A 16,846-nucleotide genomic window follows, 5' to 3' on the forward strand; every position below is an offset into this window, starting at 1 on the left:
CTTTGAGAGCGTGAGTGGCAGAGGGGCAGAGAGAGAGGGAGACAGAGAATGCCAAGCAGGATTGAACTCACAAAACCATAAAATCATGACCTGAGCTGAAACTAAGAGTTGGACGCTTAACCGACTGAGCCACCCGAGTGCCCCCTCTTTCTCTCTCTCTCTGTCTCTCTCAAATAAATAAATTTAAAAAACGGGTGGAACCAGAAGAATTTATGAGGCTGATGTGTTAATGTGAACTTTTTCACATCTCTCTGTTGGTTCTGGGGAGAGGGAGACCTCTCTGCTTAGGGAAGGGTGACTTTGCACCGGCTTGGTCTTGTCTGCAGCAGGGAAGCTTCTGCGTGGCAAACTTCTCTCCAATAATTGTCTGACCATGGCCTCTGTCTTGTAGGGAACCAGTATATGGATTTACTCCTTTGATGGAAGCAGCTGCCTCTGGCCATGAAATAATTGTGCAGTATTTTCTCAATCATGTAAGTGACCCTGATTGTTAGCTTACACTTTAGTCACAGCAGGTGAGGAATCCTCTCCTTGAAGTATGAGCCATCACAGAGTTTTCTGCTGCACAGAAGTAGCCGCTTTCTATTTATTGAGCACGTTTTCATCGTATCTGTGGATGCCAAGTGTTGTATGGCACTCAGGTACAGTGGTGAGTAAAAATAGACACCTGTTCCTGTAATGCCATCATTTCAAAACTGTGGAAAATATGTTTTAGAAAGTAAATAATTTATCCCATTACTTAAAAACATTAGAGTAAGAATGCTAAGATCTTCGTCCCTTTTCAGCCACCCCCTGCTTCTCCCCAAGGTGCCCACTTGGTTTCAGGCAGCCCCAGACTCTTCTGCTTAGGAAGGTGTACCTGTAGACAAGTATAAATACAGTGCTTTCCATTTTGAGCGGAGTGGGATTCTGCTGTGTATTTACTCTGCAGCTTTTAGAAGATCACTTAATATGCAATAGACCTTTTTTTCCTTCTACAGTATATATGGGTGTAATTAATCAGTTCCATAGTAGTTGAGATTTAGGTTTCTTACATTTTACAGTTATAAACAGTGCTCTAGAGACCCTCTCTGTACAGGGAACTTTGGCTTGCGTGCAGGTATTTCTGTATATTGTGTTTCTGTAGGAGGGGTTGCTGGCATTCACATGTTAATTTTTTTAATGTTTTTTTTTTTTTAATCAATTTTTGAGAGAGTGCAAGTCGGGGAGAGGTAGAGAGAGAGGGGGACAGAGGATCTGAAGCAGGCTCCACGCTGACAGCAGCAAGCCCGATGTGGGACTTGAATCTACAAACCGTGAGATCATGATCTGATCCAAAGTCGGACACTCAATGGACTGAGCCACCCATGCCGCCCCAACTCACATGTTGAATTGTAAATCAAAACTACTGGGACGTCTGTAACATAAAAAGACAGACAGTAATAAGTGGGCGAGGATGTGGACAGTTGGAAGCCTCACACACTGCTGACAGGAATGTAAAATGATGCAGCCTATTGGGAAAACCGGCAGTTTCTCAAACAGTTAAACATAAAGCCACTTTCCTCCGTATCTACCCCCAGAGAATTGAAAACAGGTCCACACAAACACTTAACACACAATGTCCATAGCAGTGTTTTTTCGCTGTAACCAAAAGGTGGAAATCCACATGTCCATCAACCGATAAATGGATAAGTAAAACGTGGTCTTTCCACACAATGGAATGTTATTGAGCCATAAAAAGGAGTAAAGTTCTGACACCTATTACAACATGGACCTTGAAAATACTACTGAGTGATAAGAGCCAGGCACAAAGGACCACATATTGTATGATTCTTTATATTTGAAATGTCCTGAATGAGCAAATCTTTAGAGATAGAAAGTAGATTAATAGTGGCCTAGGGCCAGCAGCAGCAGGTGGGAAGGGATGATGAGAGATGGGAGTATTGGAGAGAGGGTAGTATTTAAGGGGTACAGGATCTCTTTTCAGGGTGAGGGAAATGTTCTGAAATTGATTGTGGTGATGGCTGCATGCCTCTGAATTATACATTGTAGGTGGGTGAATTGCATGGTACGTGAATTATATCTTAATAAAGTTGTTAAAAAAGTTCAGGAGAAGTAGAAGTCCTAACAAATTCCCACTGAAGGGTGTTCTCTTGCCTCCCCACCAGTATTATGTGAAGGTGCCCATTTTCTCACGTCTTCACCAGCTCAGGAACTTAGTCGTGTTACGTTTCCGCCAATGTGGTGACAGAAATGTGGTATCTTGTTTGGGTTTGTACTTATTAGTGAAGTTGAGCATTTAAAGATACATTTATTGGCCAATTTGTATTTTTTTTATGAGTTTTTTCTATTTTGGGGCCCACTTTATTGGATAGTTTGTGTTTTACTTACTCATTGGTAGAAACTTGAACATAATACAATGTTAATAGGCTGTTTTTCTTTGAAAAAGAATTTGGGGATAGTACATTTACATGAGACAGGGGTACAGGGACCCTGCCTGCTCCCTTTGCTGCAGCCTGCTTCTCAGCTTGATTTTTTTTTTTTTTTTTTAACTGTCTGTTGGGGAGATTGTTCTATATTAGTGTATGTTAAGCTCTCTTCTCTCTCTCTTTTCATGGCGGCACAGCACTCCTTTGTAGGGATGGATCAGAGATTTGACAGTGGTCTGTGGATGAAATTAGGTCGTTGCCAGCCATTTGCTGTCACACACAGTGCCGTGGAGACTTTCTGCACATACATCTCTGCACACGTGTGTGACCACATCTGTCTGGTTGAGTACTGAAGGTAGAATTTTGCGTGGAGTGTAAGTACAGTCTTAACATAGGTGTTGCTCACTTGCCATCTGAAGAACAAACTGTACAAGCTTCCATTCTCTCCACAGTAGCAAGAATTATGAACCTTAAATTTTGATTACTTATTTTTGAGAGAGAGAGACAGACAGGATGCAAGTGGGGGTGGAGCAGAGAGAGAGAGACACACACAGAATCTGAAGCAGGCTCCAGGCTCCGCGCTGACAGCACGGAGCCGGACACAGGGCTTGAACCCATGAACCGTGAGATCATGACCTGAGCTGAAGTCGGATGCTTAGCCAACTGAGCCACCCAGGATCCCCTCTTTCCTTTTTTTTTTTTTTTTTTTTAATGTTTATTTATTTTGAGAGAAAGTGCATGTGAGTGGGGGTGGGGCAGAGAACCCTAAGCAGGCTCCATGCTCAGCACAGAGCCCGCCGCAGAGTTTGATCCCACAATTGTGAGATCAAGACCTGAGCTGAAATGAAGGAGTCGTATGCTTAACTGACTGAGCCACCCAGGCGCCCCCCTTGAAGTACTGTCAACATACAGAAAAGTACAGAAGATAAATCTAATACCACCCACATGATCCCAGGGTGACCTCTCTGCAGATGTTGGTCTGTACCTTTCCTGTCCCTGAGTTTATACTTTCATCACGCACTGTGTGACCTCAAGGAATGCACAGGTTGTTTTATATATTTTATTTTATTTTTTATTTTTTTTATTTTTTATTTTTTAACGTTTGTTTATTTTTGAGACAGAGAGAGACAGAGCATGAACAGGGGAGGGTCAGAGAGAGAAGGAGACCCAGAATCTGAAATAGGCTCCAGGCTCTGAGCTGTCAGCACAGAGGCCGACGCGGGGCTTGAACTCACGAACCGCGAGATCATGACCTGAGCCGAAGTCGGACACTTGACCTACTGAGCCACCCAGACGCCCCTGTTTTATGTATTTTAAAGATACATGTAAATAACATGTCAGACTGTTACATGTCATTCAACAGAGTTCTGGTACTTGGAGATACAGTTCATTCATTTTGACAGCTCTGTGTATGTTGAACATAAGAGTATTTTACATTTTATTCATTCCTTAGTGGACATTTAAGTTGTTTCCACTTTGCTATTGTTGACAGGGCTGTGGTTCTCGTTTTTTACTTGTCCTCTTGAGCATGTGTGGAGGGATTTTAAAGAAATCAGAATATATTCTTCAAGTAGAATTTTTTTGTGTGTAGGGTGGGTGAATCTTTACCAGACAGTGTTAACTGACTTTCCTGATTTATGTTCTGATCGTTGTAGCTGTCATCCCCTATGCCCTCAATAACACTTGGTACACTGTCAGATGAGCTGTCTCCTGTTTTTGCCTTTCTCTGATTTCTGGTGAGGTTGAGCATTGTTTCACATATCTATCAGCCATTTGGGCTTTCTTTTTGCAAATAATTGTTCTCTGAAGGTAATTGCACTCTTAAGACCTAGCATAAGGTGAAGAATAGATGAGTATGAGCTTAGACCTGTAAAAAGCATAACCTCTGCTTCTGAGTTGAGAGTTTGATTTCAAGTAAGGTAGAACTGGAAGTCATGAGACATTCACATAGTTTTTTAAGTGGAAAACATTGGAAAGTCAGAGACTTTAGGTGATTTATCTACCATGCAGATTATGCCCCTCACTTGGTACCTTTATTCCCCAGCTGGGTGTGAGATTGTCTGTTGTAGGCAACTTGTTTTGAGGGGCAACAAATTGAATTGGATTTCTTTTGAAAATTTTTTGAAATTTTGAAATAATTTCAGACTTAAATGTCAAAAGAATGCAAAAAATTTCTGTGCCTTCATTAGATTCCCCAAATATTAACATTTCATCTCGTTTTCTTTATTTAGTCTCTCTTTATATACATATTATCTTTTTAGAACCATTTGAAAGTAAGTTGCTGACATAATGCCCTTTTTCCCCCTCAGTACTTTAGTATGTATTTCCTAAAAAACAGTTTTGTCTTTCATAATCACATACAGCAATCAAACTCTGGAAATCAACTCTGAGTTCTCCCTCTAGAGCACTAATCGGGAGTAGAAGGTGTTGGTCGATTCAGCATGATTGCTTTCTGGCTGATGGTGGTGGGCACTGCTGGGAGCCTGTGACTGATGGCCAGGTTGTTCCTCTGCTGGCGAGGCCGTGTGGCTAGGCCTGCATAGATGCTCCTTTGCTCCTCATTCCCTGTAGATTGCCTCCTGCTCAGTTATGGTTAGATCTCAGGGAGCCAGAGGGGTGGGCCCTCCAGAGCCAGTCTCCGGTCCTGGAGACAGAGAACTGCATGAGGCTGGACACTCTGTGCTCTGCAAGGACCGGAGAGGGCTGTAGCTGCCTCCCTTGTACCCCGTTCCCCTTCCTTCTGGGAGGGCCAGGCCCTCACAGCTCCACCAGTCATGTCCTTCTCTAGTAATATGTTACGTACATTATAAAAGAGGAAGAAAAACCAAAACATTGTAAAGGATGGATAAAAATATCATATTTTCTTCTCTCACCTCAGGGACCTTGTCCTGGGTTCTGTTTTCTTCCTCATTTAGTCACTAAGGAATAGCATTACTGCTTTTTTCCCTTTCCTATAGTCTGAGGTTGAAGTCTTCCAAGCTTAAAAACAGATGATAGTTGAAACCCTGCAGTAAAGATGGTGTCGTTTGTTTTGGTTGAAACGTTTGGGTTCTTTCTATCAAATTGAAACTAGAAATTCTCCCTCTTTCCCTCCCCCAGTTTTACTGAGCTAGAACTGACAAACATCCCTGTTGTAAGTGTAGGGTGTGCAGTGTTGTGATTTCACTTCCATGGATTGTCAAGTGATGACCACGTATTCGGCGAGCGTCCACATCTTACGTAGACACAGACACAGATTGTTTCCTTGTGACGAGAACTCCGGATTTACTCTCCACAACTTCAATATATGTCATATGGCAGTGTTCACTGCAGTCATCGTAAACTGCTTATAACTGGAAATTTGTGCCTTTTGACTACCTTCGTTCCATTTCCCCTTCTAGACCCGTCTAGAAATGGTCTTTGAAGGCTGAAGGTTTCATAGCTGATTTCTAACTAGATCTCTTGAAAGTGGGGGATTATAGAAAGTAAAACTCAGTTAAGGTCTTGTAAAAATGCAGTTTTGTCCTACTAGGGGACCTGTGATAATCACCTTTTATACTAGGCTCAACCAAGCTTGTCAGTTGATCATGGGTTTTCAAAACGAGGCAGAAGAGTACATAAATGAATGTTTATTGTACAGTGGTATATACCTGCTATAAAAGAATTAGAAAGTACAGTGAAGCAAAAAGAAATCCAAAACTATTCCTAATCTCATCACCCAGATATCACACATGTTAATAACTCATTGAGTATCCTGATTTTTTTTTGTAAGTTTATTTATTTATTTTGAAAGAGAGAATCCCAGGCAGGCTCTGCACTGTCAGCACAGAACCGATACAGGGCTCGAACTCAAGAAAACTCTGAGATCATGACCTAAGCTCAAGTTTGGACATGTAACTGACTGAGCCTCCTGGGTGCTCCCTCCTGTTTTTTTTTTAAATAAATATTTTAAGTTAAAGTGGAGTCCTGTTATACAAAACGTTTTGTAATATGCTTTTTTTTTTCTCTTCACGATGTCTTGGGCACCCCGTCCATATTAATACGTATATACTTGGACCTGTCATATAAATGGGGCACTGGTGTTCCACTTTACAGATCTCACTTAGTTCACTGATTTCTCATTTTAGGGTCTTCATGGTTTTGACCATGCTAAATGCTGATGGGAACATCCCAAATGTTAGTGTATGTCCTTAATTATTTCCTGAGGCCAAATTCCTGGAAGTGGAATTGCTGGGTCAGAGGTGTGTACACGTTTAATGTTTGCCGGTTTATCCTCCAGAGCACTGAGCCCCATTGGTTCCGCCCTCAGACACCAGACTGCTGGGTTGAAGCTTTTAAAATGAAAAGCTCGTTTTTTTATACTTTTAAAGTAAGCGTGCTCATGAGTAGTGAACTTAGAAACGAAGGAAGATTAGGAAGATGGAAGATTATTTTTGAGAGAGAGGGACAGAGCATGAGCAGGGGAGGGGCAGAGAGAGAGGGAGACACAGAATCCGAAGCAGGCTCCAGGCTCTGAGCTGGCAGCACAGAGCCTGACACGGGGCTTGAACCCATGAACCATGAGATCATGACCTGAGTGGAAATCAAGAGTTGGGCACTTAACTGGCTGAGCCCCCCAGGCACCCCTAATCATGTTCCTTTTTGCTTAATCTTTTATTTTTAAAATATTTTTTCCACTCTTCTTGAGATAAAATTGACATACAACATTATGTAAGTTTAAGGTGTGCTACATAATGATTTGAATTATGTGTATATTGTGTGTAATACCACAGTAAGTTAACATCCATCACCTCTCATAGTTACAAACTTTTTCCTTGTTAAATAGCTTTTTTTTGTTTGAGAGAGAGAGAGAGAGAGAGAGAGAGAGAGAGAGAGAGAGAGAGAGAGAGAGAGAGAGACACTGAACACAAGCAGGGGAGGAGCAGAGAGAATCCCAGGTAGTCCCTGTGTTGTCAGTGCAGAGCTCGACATGGGGCTCGATCTCATGACCCATGAGATCGTGACCTGAGTGGAAATCAAGAGTCGGACACTTAAATGACTGAGCCCCACAGGTGCCCTTAAATAGCTTTTTATCAATGATTTAATAACTTCTTTGTGCCTTTCCATGAACCTGTAAAAGTGCATAAACAAATAAGGTCTGAAAAATATTTTAAAATATAAAACTTGTCTTAAATTCTCAATAATAGCAATATGGTGTGGAAATCCTCCTATAATTTATGAATGTGCAGGGACACCTCATTTTATTGTTTTACTGTATTGAATTTCGCATATGCTGCTTTTTTTTTTTTTTACAGATTGAAGGTTTGTGGAGACTCTGCTTCAAGCAAATCTGTTGATGCCATTTTTGTAACAGCATTTGCTCACTTTGTGTCTCTGGGTCACATTTTATTTTTAGTTTTTATTTATTTATTTATTTTGAGAGAGAGAGTATACAAGCTGGGGAGGGGCAGAGAGAAGGAGAGACAGAGTCCCAAGCAGGTTCTATGCCACCAGCAGAGAGCCCAGTGTGGGGCTCAAACTCACAAACTGTGAAATCATGACCTGAGCTGAGATCAGGAGTGGGACGCTTAACCAACTGCACCACCCAGGTGCCCCTTGGGTCACATTTTAGTAGTTCCCACAGTATTTCAAATTTTTTCGTTACTGTCATACTTGTTATGGTTATCTATAGTTAGTGATTATGACTTGCTGGAAAGCCAGTTGATACCTTTTTTTTTTTAGCAGAAAGTGTTTGTTTGTTTGTTTGTTTAAATAAGCTCTATGCTCAACATGGGGGTTGAACTCACAACCCTGAAATCATGCTAAACTGACTGAAGCAAGCAGGTACCCCAATAAAGTTTTTTTTTGTTTTGTTTTGTTTTTAATGTTTTAAATGTTTATTTACTTTTGAGAGAGAGAGACTGCCAGCTGGGAGGTGAGGGGAGGTGGCGAGCAGAGAGAAAGGGAGACACAGATTCTGAAGCAGGCTCCAGGCTCTGAACCGTCAGCACAGAGCCCAATGTGGGGCTCGAACCCACAAACTGCGAGATCATGACCTGAGCTAAAGTAGGACGCTTAACCGACTGAGCCACCCAGGCGCCCCTCCCAATAAAGTATTTTTTAATTTAGGTATATACATTGTTTTTCGTTTTGTTTTGTTTTGTTTTGTTTTGTTTTGTTTTCAGAGAGAGAGCAAGCACTGGGGGAGGAGCAGAGGGAGCGGGAGAGAGAGAATCTTAAGCAGGCTCCACTCCCAGTGCAGAGCCCAACTTCGGGCTCAGTGTCACAACTGTGAGATCATGACCTGAACCAAGATCAAGAGTCCAAGTCTTAACCAACTGAGCCGCCCAGGTGCCCCCATGTTGTTTTTTTTTTAGACATAATGCACACTTAATGTACGACCACCGTATAGTGTAAATACAACTTTTATATGCACTGGGAAACCAAAAAATTCACTTGACTTGGTTTGTTGCAATCCTTTCCGGCAGCAGTCTGGAACTGCACCTGTGGTGTCTTTGAGGCGTGCCTGTATAATGTATACATTGTCATGATTTTTTTTCTTATTTATTTTGAGAGAGAGCAAGCAGGGAAGGGGCAGAGAGAGAGGGAGAAAGTCAAGAGGCAGACACTCAACTGACGGAGCCACTTAGGTACCCCCATATTTTCATGATGTTAAAAAATCTATGGGGGCACCTGGGTGGCTCAGTCGGTGAAGCGGCCGACTTCAGCTCAGGTCATGATTTCGCGGTCTGTGAGTTTGAGCCCAGCGTCGGGCTCTGTGCTGACAGACAGCTCAGAGCCTGGAGCCTGTTTCAGATTCTGTGTCTCCCTCTCTCTGACCCTCCCCGTTCATGCTCTGTCTCTCTCTGTCTGAAAAATAAATAAACGCTAAAAAATAAATAAATAAATAAATAAATAAATAAATAATCAATCAATCAATCAATCTGTGGGGCGCCTGGGTGGCTCAGTTGGTTGGGCCTCCAACTTCGGCTCACATCATGAGCTCAAGATTGGTGGGTTCAAGACCTGCGCCGGGCTCTGTGCTGACAGCTCAGAGCCTGGACCCTGCTTCGGATTCTGTGTCTCCCTCTCTCTCTGCACCTGCCCCACTTGTGCGCTCAAGCTCATGCTCTCCCTCTCTTTCTCTCTCAAAGAATAAAAAAACATATAAATGAAAATAATATAACCTATAGGCTTAAAGACAGCCAAACAATAAAACTTACAGGAAAATTAATAGAAATTTTAGGAATAAGCATTAAAAAACTTCTGTAGGTTTTCTCACACTTCCCATCCCAGAGTGTTAATAACTCTGAACAGATTTCTACATAAGTGAAATCCTGCTACGTAAACTGGGATACATAGACTTCTGCAGTGTGTTTTTAAATGTTAGCAAAATATCACAAACGTACTTCCACATCAGTAGAGAAACCTGCCTCATTCTTTCTGATCCAGTACTTGATAGTAGTGATATGCCTTAATTCATTTAACCATTCACACATTAATGGGTGTATTTGTTTCCTGTGGCTGCTGTTAACAATTTACTATAAACTTGGGGGGCTTAAAACACAGAAATTTATTTTCTCACAGTTCTGGATGCCAGAAGTCCAGGATCAAGGTGTCAACAGGGCCACATCCCCTCCAAAGGCTTTGGGGAGGAATGGTTCCTTTTCTCTCTGAACTTCTGGTGGCTCCTGGTGTTTCTTGGCTTGTAGATGCATCATTCAGTCCCTGCCTCTGTCTTCACATGGCTGTGTCCCCAGTGTGTCCTTGTCTTCTTCTCTTCGTCATAAGGACACCTTATATCTTATATGTTGTAAAGACATACTATGGTCCTTTCAAAAACTTGGTTATACCAATTATTTGTAAATACCAGCGTTTATGGCCATAACATAGCTGACTCCTCCCCCGTTTACACTGTCTCCAGGTTTCTGTTACTGCAGATATGTTCTACCAAACACCTATGTCATACAAGCTTTCTCTGTTATTTGGGGTAATTTCCTTAGGAGAGAGTCATAGGATTGGAAACATTTGTGCTGAAGACCAGAAGTACATTTTAGGCCTTTGGATAAAAACTCCCAGACTCTTCTTCAGAAGGATGGTGCTGTCATTGTGGTTGTGACTTTTAAAAGTTGCTTCCCTAGTGAAGCTGTTGTCTGTGGTTTTCTCTGTGTGAAGAGAAGTGGAATGAGTCGGGCATGGCCAGATTCAAAGGGTGAAGGTCAGGCTCTGGCCTCATTGCCTGCAGTGCGCCCTTCCCCACCTGAGGCAAGTGCCTGCCTCTCCCTTAAGTACCTGTCTGCCTGGCTTGGAAAGCCCAAGAATGAGGTTGGAGAGCTGCCACGGCTCTCTGGTGGCGAGACTGCTGCCAGCAAGCCCCTCCCCAGCACCCCCCACCTTGTCCTTAAGGAGCCTTCGCCTTTTTCTAACGCAGATGTGGGGCTGTTAAGGGCCCAGGGCAAGACCTTTCCAGGGTGGTGAGAATCCAGTGTACTTTTTGGTTGGAGTCCAGAGTCTGCATCCAGGGAAGTGAGGGTGCTTTACGGGGGAGGTTCCTAGTACTTGTTCTTTCATGAATTTCACAGGGAGTCAGAGTGGACACGAGAGACCACAGTGGAGCCACAGCCCGGATGCTGGCCAAGCAGTATGGACACATGAAGATCGTGGGGTTGATAGACGCTCACTCTCCTACTCTGCCCAAGAACCTCTATCGGAGCCCAGGTATCTGCTTCTGTGCCCTCTGCTGGAGTTCCGCGGGGCGGGAGGGGAGAGGGAGGAAGACCACCCCCCCCACCGGCCCCAGCTCCCACCTGTCCTCCAGAGATTTGGCTCTCGCAGCCTTGACAGGAGATCTCTGCTTTCCCTGTGACTCCACTGTACAGTCGAGGTTGAGGCTTGCTGGTCTGATAGGAGAGACGTTAGAATGTAGAGCGGTTCCTGCCAGGCTGAAGGTGTGCACAGGATGCCGGGGTGCCCAGGGAGAGGTGGCACGGCGGCCACACAAAGGGGATTTCTTACAGTTTCTTGACTTTGCTTGTGGTGCTTATTGCCATGTGAAATGTTTTAATTTTATGTAGTCAAGTTGAGTCTTGTACTGCCTTTAGATTTGGGGTCACAGAAGGTCTTTGTGCCTTGGTTGTGTATGAATTTGTCCGTTTTCTTCTGGTACTTCCATGGTTTCATTTTTTATATTCAGCTCTCTGATCCATTTATACTTTATTGTCATGCATGGTGTGACGTGTGGTTTTTTTCAGGTGGCTTCCCCATTGTCTTGGCTTCATGAAATTATTCAACAGTCCATCTTTGACCTGGTGATCTGAGAAGCTATCTTTGTGCTATATTCTGAATTTCTTTTTGTGTCCAGGTCTGTTTCTGGACCTCTGTTATGTTCCCCAGTTCTGTCTGTTCATACTGCAGACCTCCGCTGTTGTAAATATGCAGAGGCTTTTTGCCTCTCGTCCGGCCAGTCCCCCCTGCAGCCTTTCCTTTTCAGTATTCCATAGCTCTTGCTGTTTTGTGTGTGTGAACTTGAACACCAGCTTGTCTAGCTGCTTAAAAACAGCATGTTATTGAGATTGTGGCAAATTTATAAATGAACTACCCTTTCATGCTGTTGAGTCGGACTCTCTAGACAAGGGACATCTTTTGTGTCTATTGGAGGGTTTAAAATCTTTCCTCATAGACATTTTGCATAGAACTTTTTATTCCCAAGTGTCTGATTTTCTTTGTTGCTGCTGTGGGTTGGGTTTCACTGCCATTTTATCCTCTGCTTATTGTCTGTGACTATGAAGGCTGTTGATGTCTGTACACACCAGTTTTATATTCCGCTGAATTCTTTCATTGTTTGAATTTATTGATTCTGTAGGGTCTTCCAGGTATGCTACCATATAATCTGTACATAGAGATAGATTTACTACTTCTTTCTGATTTTTGTACATCTGGTTTCTTTCATTCATTTACATTGGCTCCTACTTTCGGTTAGGTGTCGAGCAGAGTGGGGATAGTGGGCATTCACCAGGTCCTGACCTTAGCAGAAATGCCACCTTAGGTAAGACGCTGATTTTAAGAGTAAGGTGTGCATATATTTTATCATGTTGAGAAAGAGTTTGTCATTTTCTATATTCCTGAGTGTTGTTTACAGCCATCAGTGTTGAATTTTGTCAAAGGCTTTTTTAAGCATCTGTGGAGATGATTATTAATTTTCTCCTTAAATCTACTAATAGAGTATATTAATGAATTTCCTAATAACGAACCAACTTTACTTGCTGTGTAGAAATCCCATGTGGTATATTATTTTCTGAATGCAATATTGGATTCTGTTTGCTAGTATTTTATTTAGTGTTTCTGTATGGCTGTTCATTTATAAATGGTATTGGTCTGTGATTCTCTGTTTTGTCTTTATCAGGTGTAGGTATCAGTATTGTACTTCATACAAAGAATTTGAAAGTTTTCCTTTTTGTGCTCTGGGACAGTTTATGCAGTATTGGTACCTTGTGGTGGTGTTTTTTTTTTTTTTTGAGTTTTTAAAATTTTATTTTATCTTATTTTTTGATAAAGAATTTATTTACTTTTTTTTTCCTTTCATTGACATCCAAATTAGTTAGCATATAGTGCAACAATGATTTCAGGAGTAGATTCCTTAGTGCCCCTTACCCATTTAGCCCCTCCCCCCTCGCACAACCCCTCCTGTAACCCTCAGTTTGTTCTCCATATTTATGAGTCTCTTCTGTTTTGTTCCCCTCCCTGTATTATATTATTTTTGTTTCCCTTCCCTTATGTTCATCTGGTTTGTCTCTTAAAGTCCTCATATGAGTGAAGTCATATGATTTTTGTCTTTTTCTCATTTTACTTAGCATAATACCCTCCAGTTCCATCCCTGTTGTTGCAAATGGCAAGATTTCATTCTTTTTGATTGCCAAGTAATACTCCATCATAATATATATACCCCATCTTCTTTATCCATTCATCCATCGATGGACGTTTGGGTTCTTTCCATACTTCGGCTATTGTTGATAGTGCTGCTATAAACATTGGGGTGCATGTGTCCCTTCGAAACAGCACACCTATATCCCTTGGATAAATGCCTAGTAGTGCCATTGCTGGGTCGTAGGGTAGTTCTATTTTTTTTTTTTTTTGAGGAACCTCCATACTGTTTTCCAGAGTGGCTGCACCAGCTTGCATTCCCTCCAACAATGCAAAAGAGATCCTCTTTCTCAGCATCCTCGCCAACATCTGTTGTTGCCTGAGTTGTTAATGTTAGCCATTCTGACAGATGTAAGGTGGTATCTCATTGTGGTTTTGATATGTATTTCCCTGATGATGAGTGATGTTGAGCATTTTTTCATGTGTCAGTTGGCCATCACGATGTCTTCATTGGAAAAGTGTCTATTCATGTCTTTTGCCCATTTCTTCACTGGATTATTTGTTTTTTGGGTGTTGAGTTTGATAACTTCTTTATAGATTTTGGATGCTAACCCTTTATCTGATATGTCATTTGCAAATATCTTCTCCCATTCTGTCGGTTGCCTTTTAGTTTTGCTGATTGTTTCCTTCACTGGGCAGAAGCTTTTTATTTTGATGAGGTCCCAGTAGTTCATTGTTGTTAAACTTTATTTTTGAGAGAGAGGGTGAGCAGGGGAGGGACAGACAGAGGGGGAAAGAGGATCTGAAGTGGGCTCTGCCCTGACAGCAGAGAGCTGGATATATGGGGCCCAAACTCACAAACCTTGAGGTCATCACCTCAGCTGAAGCTGGAAGCTCAACCAGCTGAGCCACCCAGGTGTCTTGGTAGCCTGTGGTTTGGGAAGGTTTGGAAGGATTCTCCTGTGAAACCATCTGGGCCTGGTCTCTCTTTGTGAGGTGGCTCCTGCTAAGTTTTTGTTTCTTCTGCGGAAATTGATCTGCTTAAGCTTTCTCATTTCACAGGGCCAAGTTTGGTAAACTGTACTTTCCTAGGAAATCCTTTCATTTCAGGATTTCAAGCTTACTTAGGTCTGCCAAATTGTTTTTGTCTGCATCCTTCCAAAAAGTTCCAGTGGTTATTTTCCCCTGTTGTTTTCCCATCTTGCCTGTCTTCTGTCTCAGTCCTGTCTTACGTTTTTGATCTCATTCATTCTTTGGTGATTTTCTTCCTGAAGTACTTCTTTTCCATCCAAATCTCTTCTTCCTTGGGCACCTAGTAACTGAGTCTTCATTTTAATTTTTTGACCTTTGGTGTTTGGATGTTTGTTTTTTTTAAGATTTTATTTTTAAGTAATCTCTGTGCCCAACGTGGGGCTCAAACTCACAACTCTGAGATCGAGTGTTACATGCTCTACCACCTCAGGCCAGCCAGGTGCCCCACTGACCTTAGTTTTCCACTTACTTACTGGGTTCCGTTTTCCTTTCTCACAGTTGTGTGCACATGCCTGTGTCTTTTTGGTCTCAGTTTTGGATTTCTAAGTCGGTGCTTTTTCCTATCCTCTGATGCTTGTTTAAGGATGTATCCGCCTCTGGGGCACCTGGGTGGCTCAGTCTATAGAGCATCCAACTCTTGATCCCAGGGTTGCCCCGTGTCGTGTGGAGAGCCTACTTAAATTATCCACTCAGAGTGTCACAGAAAGTGTTAGAGTTTTCTTACCTCCTCCTTTATGACGGTGGTTTGGGGAACTAGCGTCTTCAGTCGCTGGTGTCCAGCCTGTCTCTGCCTCCTCCCTGGAGTAGTTGTGCTCATGGATCGCTGGAGCACTTCACCACAGGGCTTGGTGGTCCGGCTGCAGTGAGGGCCCTGCTTCGGGACTCTCTCCTCCCCAGTGTCTCGAGAGGAGTCCTTACTGGATGGGTTTGGTTTGTTTCTTGTGGGTTTTCTTTGGACGGGGATGTAGTTAGGCCAAGCCTGTGTGTCCTTGATATGTTTTTGTCTTGTCAGATCCTGAACTTCACCTGCTCGCTTTTTCTGTTCACTGTTCAGTTTCCAAAAGGTGCCTTCCAGGAGTGGGGCCGTTCTGCCCCCTCACGTCCCATGTACATTTTCAAGTTGGTTCTCCAGGGCTGTGCTTCCCCTCAGCCGGGACTCTTCAGTATTCCTGCCACAGAATGGACTTTTTCTGGGGGCAGCGTTGGCACTTCTCTCTCTTGTATGTGGTATTCTTCTAGATCTACTTGCTCCCTGCGGAGACCAGGTCTGCATGAGCAGGAAGAGAAGTGGGTATGTCTCCTCTGGGCTGGAGCAAGGAAAAGGGGTCAGCCGTGCTCCCTGCCTTCCTATTCTGTGGCAGCGTGGGGATCGCTTGGCTCTGTCTGTAGTCCTTGGTGATTCGTCAGCTTTCAGAGGACGTGTTGGGGGCAGGTGCAGATTCACAGAGCCGCCCTTGGCCTTGCTTGTCCCTCCTCTCTCGTCCTTTTATTCCTTCTGACTCCTCCATCTACTGACTGGGTGGGACCATAGTCTCCAGGTGGCATCGAATCCAGAGGGCAGGGAGTGAGCTGAGTCGGGGAGAGAGACAATGGCCTGCCTGGGGTCCCTGGTCACGTTTGGATCCTGAGTCAGTAACTCCCTCGCTTGAAGGCCATCGCTGCCCCGTTCACGCCAGACTGCACTGCTCCCCTCCCACCGCCTGGCTCGGCCTGGCTCCCTTCCTGGCCTCGGATCATTTGTGATGAACTCCAGTTCCCAGGGCGGTTGTGGGGGGCGGGGGGTGTGTGTGTGTGGGGGGGGGTCCTGCAGCGGCTGAGCCCCAGCGTACCAGCCCAAGAGTGAAGTGTTACCAGATGGCAACCTTATGCTGATAAATTCATGAGTTTTGCCTTGCAGGTGTGATGAGATCCGGAAAACTGGAGAGCTGTAAGATGGCTGTGAGCGCACCGAGCCCTCGAGCTCTGACGGGCGGTGATGCGCGGTGCTTCCCCACACCTGGCACACACGGCTGCCATGTGCCACTTGCTTCCCCAAAGTGCAGGTTGAGAATACACAGTTGTGAAGTTGTGATTTTGCCATAGGTCTGTGAAGAGACGCTTGTTAAGAAATTCTGGAAACCTGGACAAAAAGGAATAAGAACTACGACTCCCTCATTGTGACAAACTTGTTCAGTTCAGATTCTTGCTTTAGCAAGCTTGTTTTCTGCCCAGATGTCCCCGTGGCCCATCTGAGCAGTGGACTGGCCCATTGTGGTATTTCTTTCAAGGGACATCGTGGGAAACACACTTTTTTTTCTTCTTAATTTGTGAAGATCAATAACGATGATTTTCTTCCAGTGTGTACCATGAGGATTCGTCAGTTAGTCCATCACTGAACAAAATGTCTTAATTCTGGTGTTTGACCCACAGAAAAATTTGAAGATCTAAGCTCTTCGGATGAATCCTGCCCTGTTCCCCAGAGACAGAGGCCCTGTCGGAAGAAGGGCCTCAGCATCCATGAGGGGCCGCGAGCCTTGGCCAGGATCACAGCCATCGGCCTCGGAGGCAAGATGCAGCAGCCTTGCTGTGGTGAGCGCTCCCACTTCCTG

At 43.7% G+C, this 16,846-nt stretch overlaps 1 protein-coding gene across 8 annotated transcripts in view; it reads left to right on the forward strand.

The window, feature by feature from the left end:
• Positions 1–16,846, forward strand: part of ANKS3 (ankyrin repeat and sterile alpha motif domain containing 3) — a 33,852-nt gene that overhangs the window by 8,162 nt on the left and 8,844 nt on the right. For 7 of the 8 annotated variants that reach the window (XM_058710729.1, XM_058710725.1, XM_058710727.1 and 4 more), the window contains 3 exons: positions 392–473; positions 10,949–11,084; positions 16,668–16,826. In XM_058710729.1, coding sequence (XP_058566712.1) covers positions 392–473; positions 10,949–11,084; positions 16,668–16,826 — 377 coding nt within the window. The remainder of the gene's footprint in view (positions 1–391; positions 474–10,948; positions 11,085–16,667; positions 16,827–16,846) is intronic. The other variant, XM_058710732.1, reaches the window with a different exon arrangement.

The sequence above is a fragment of the Neofelis nebulosa genome, chromosome 18, assembly GCF_028018385.1.
Source record: "Neofelis nebulosa isolate mNeoNeb1 chromosome 18, mNeoNeb1.pri, whole genome shotgun sequence".
Lineage (NCBI taxonomy): Eukaryota > Metazoa > Chordata > Mammalia > Carnivora > Felidae > Neofelis > Neofelis nebulosa.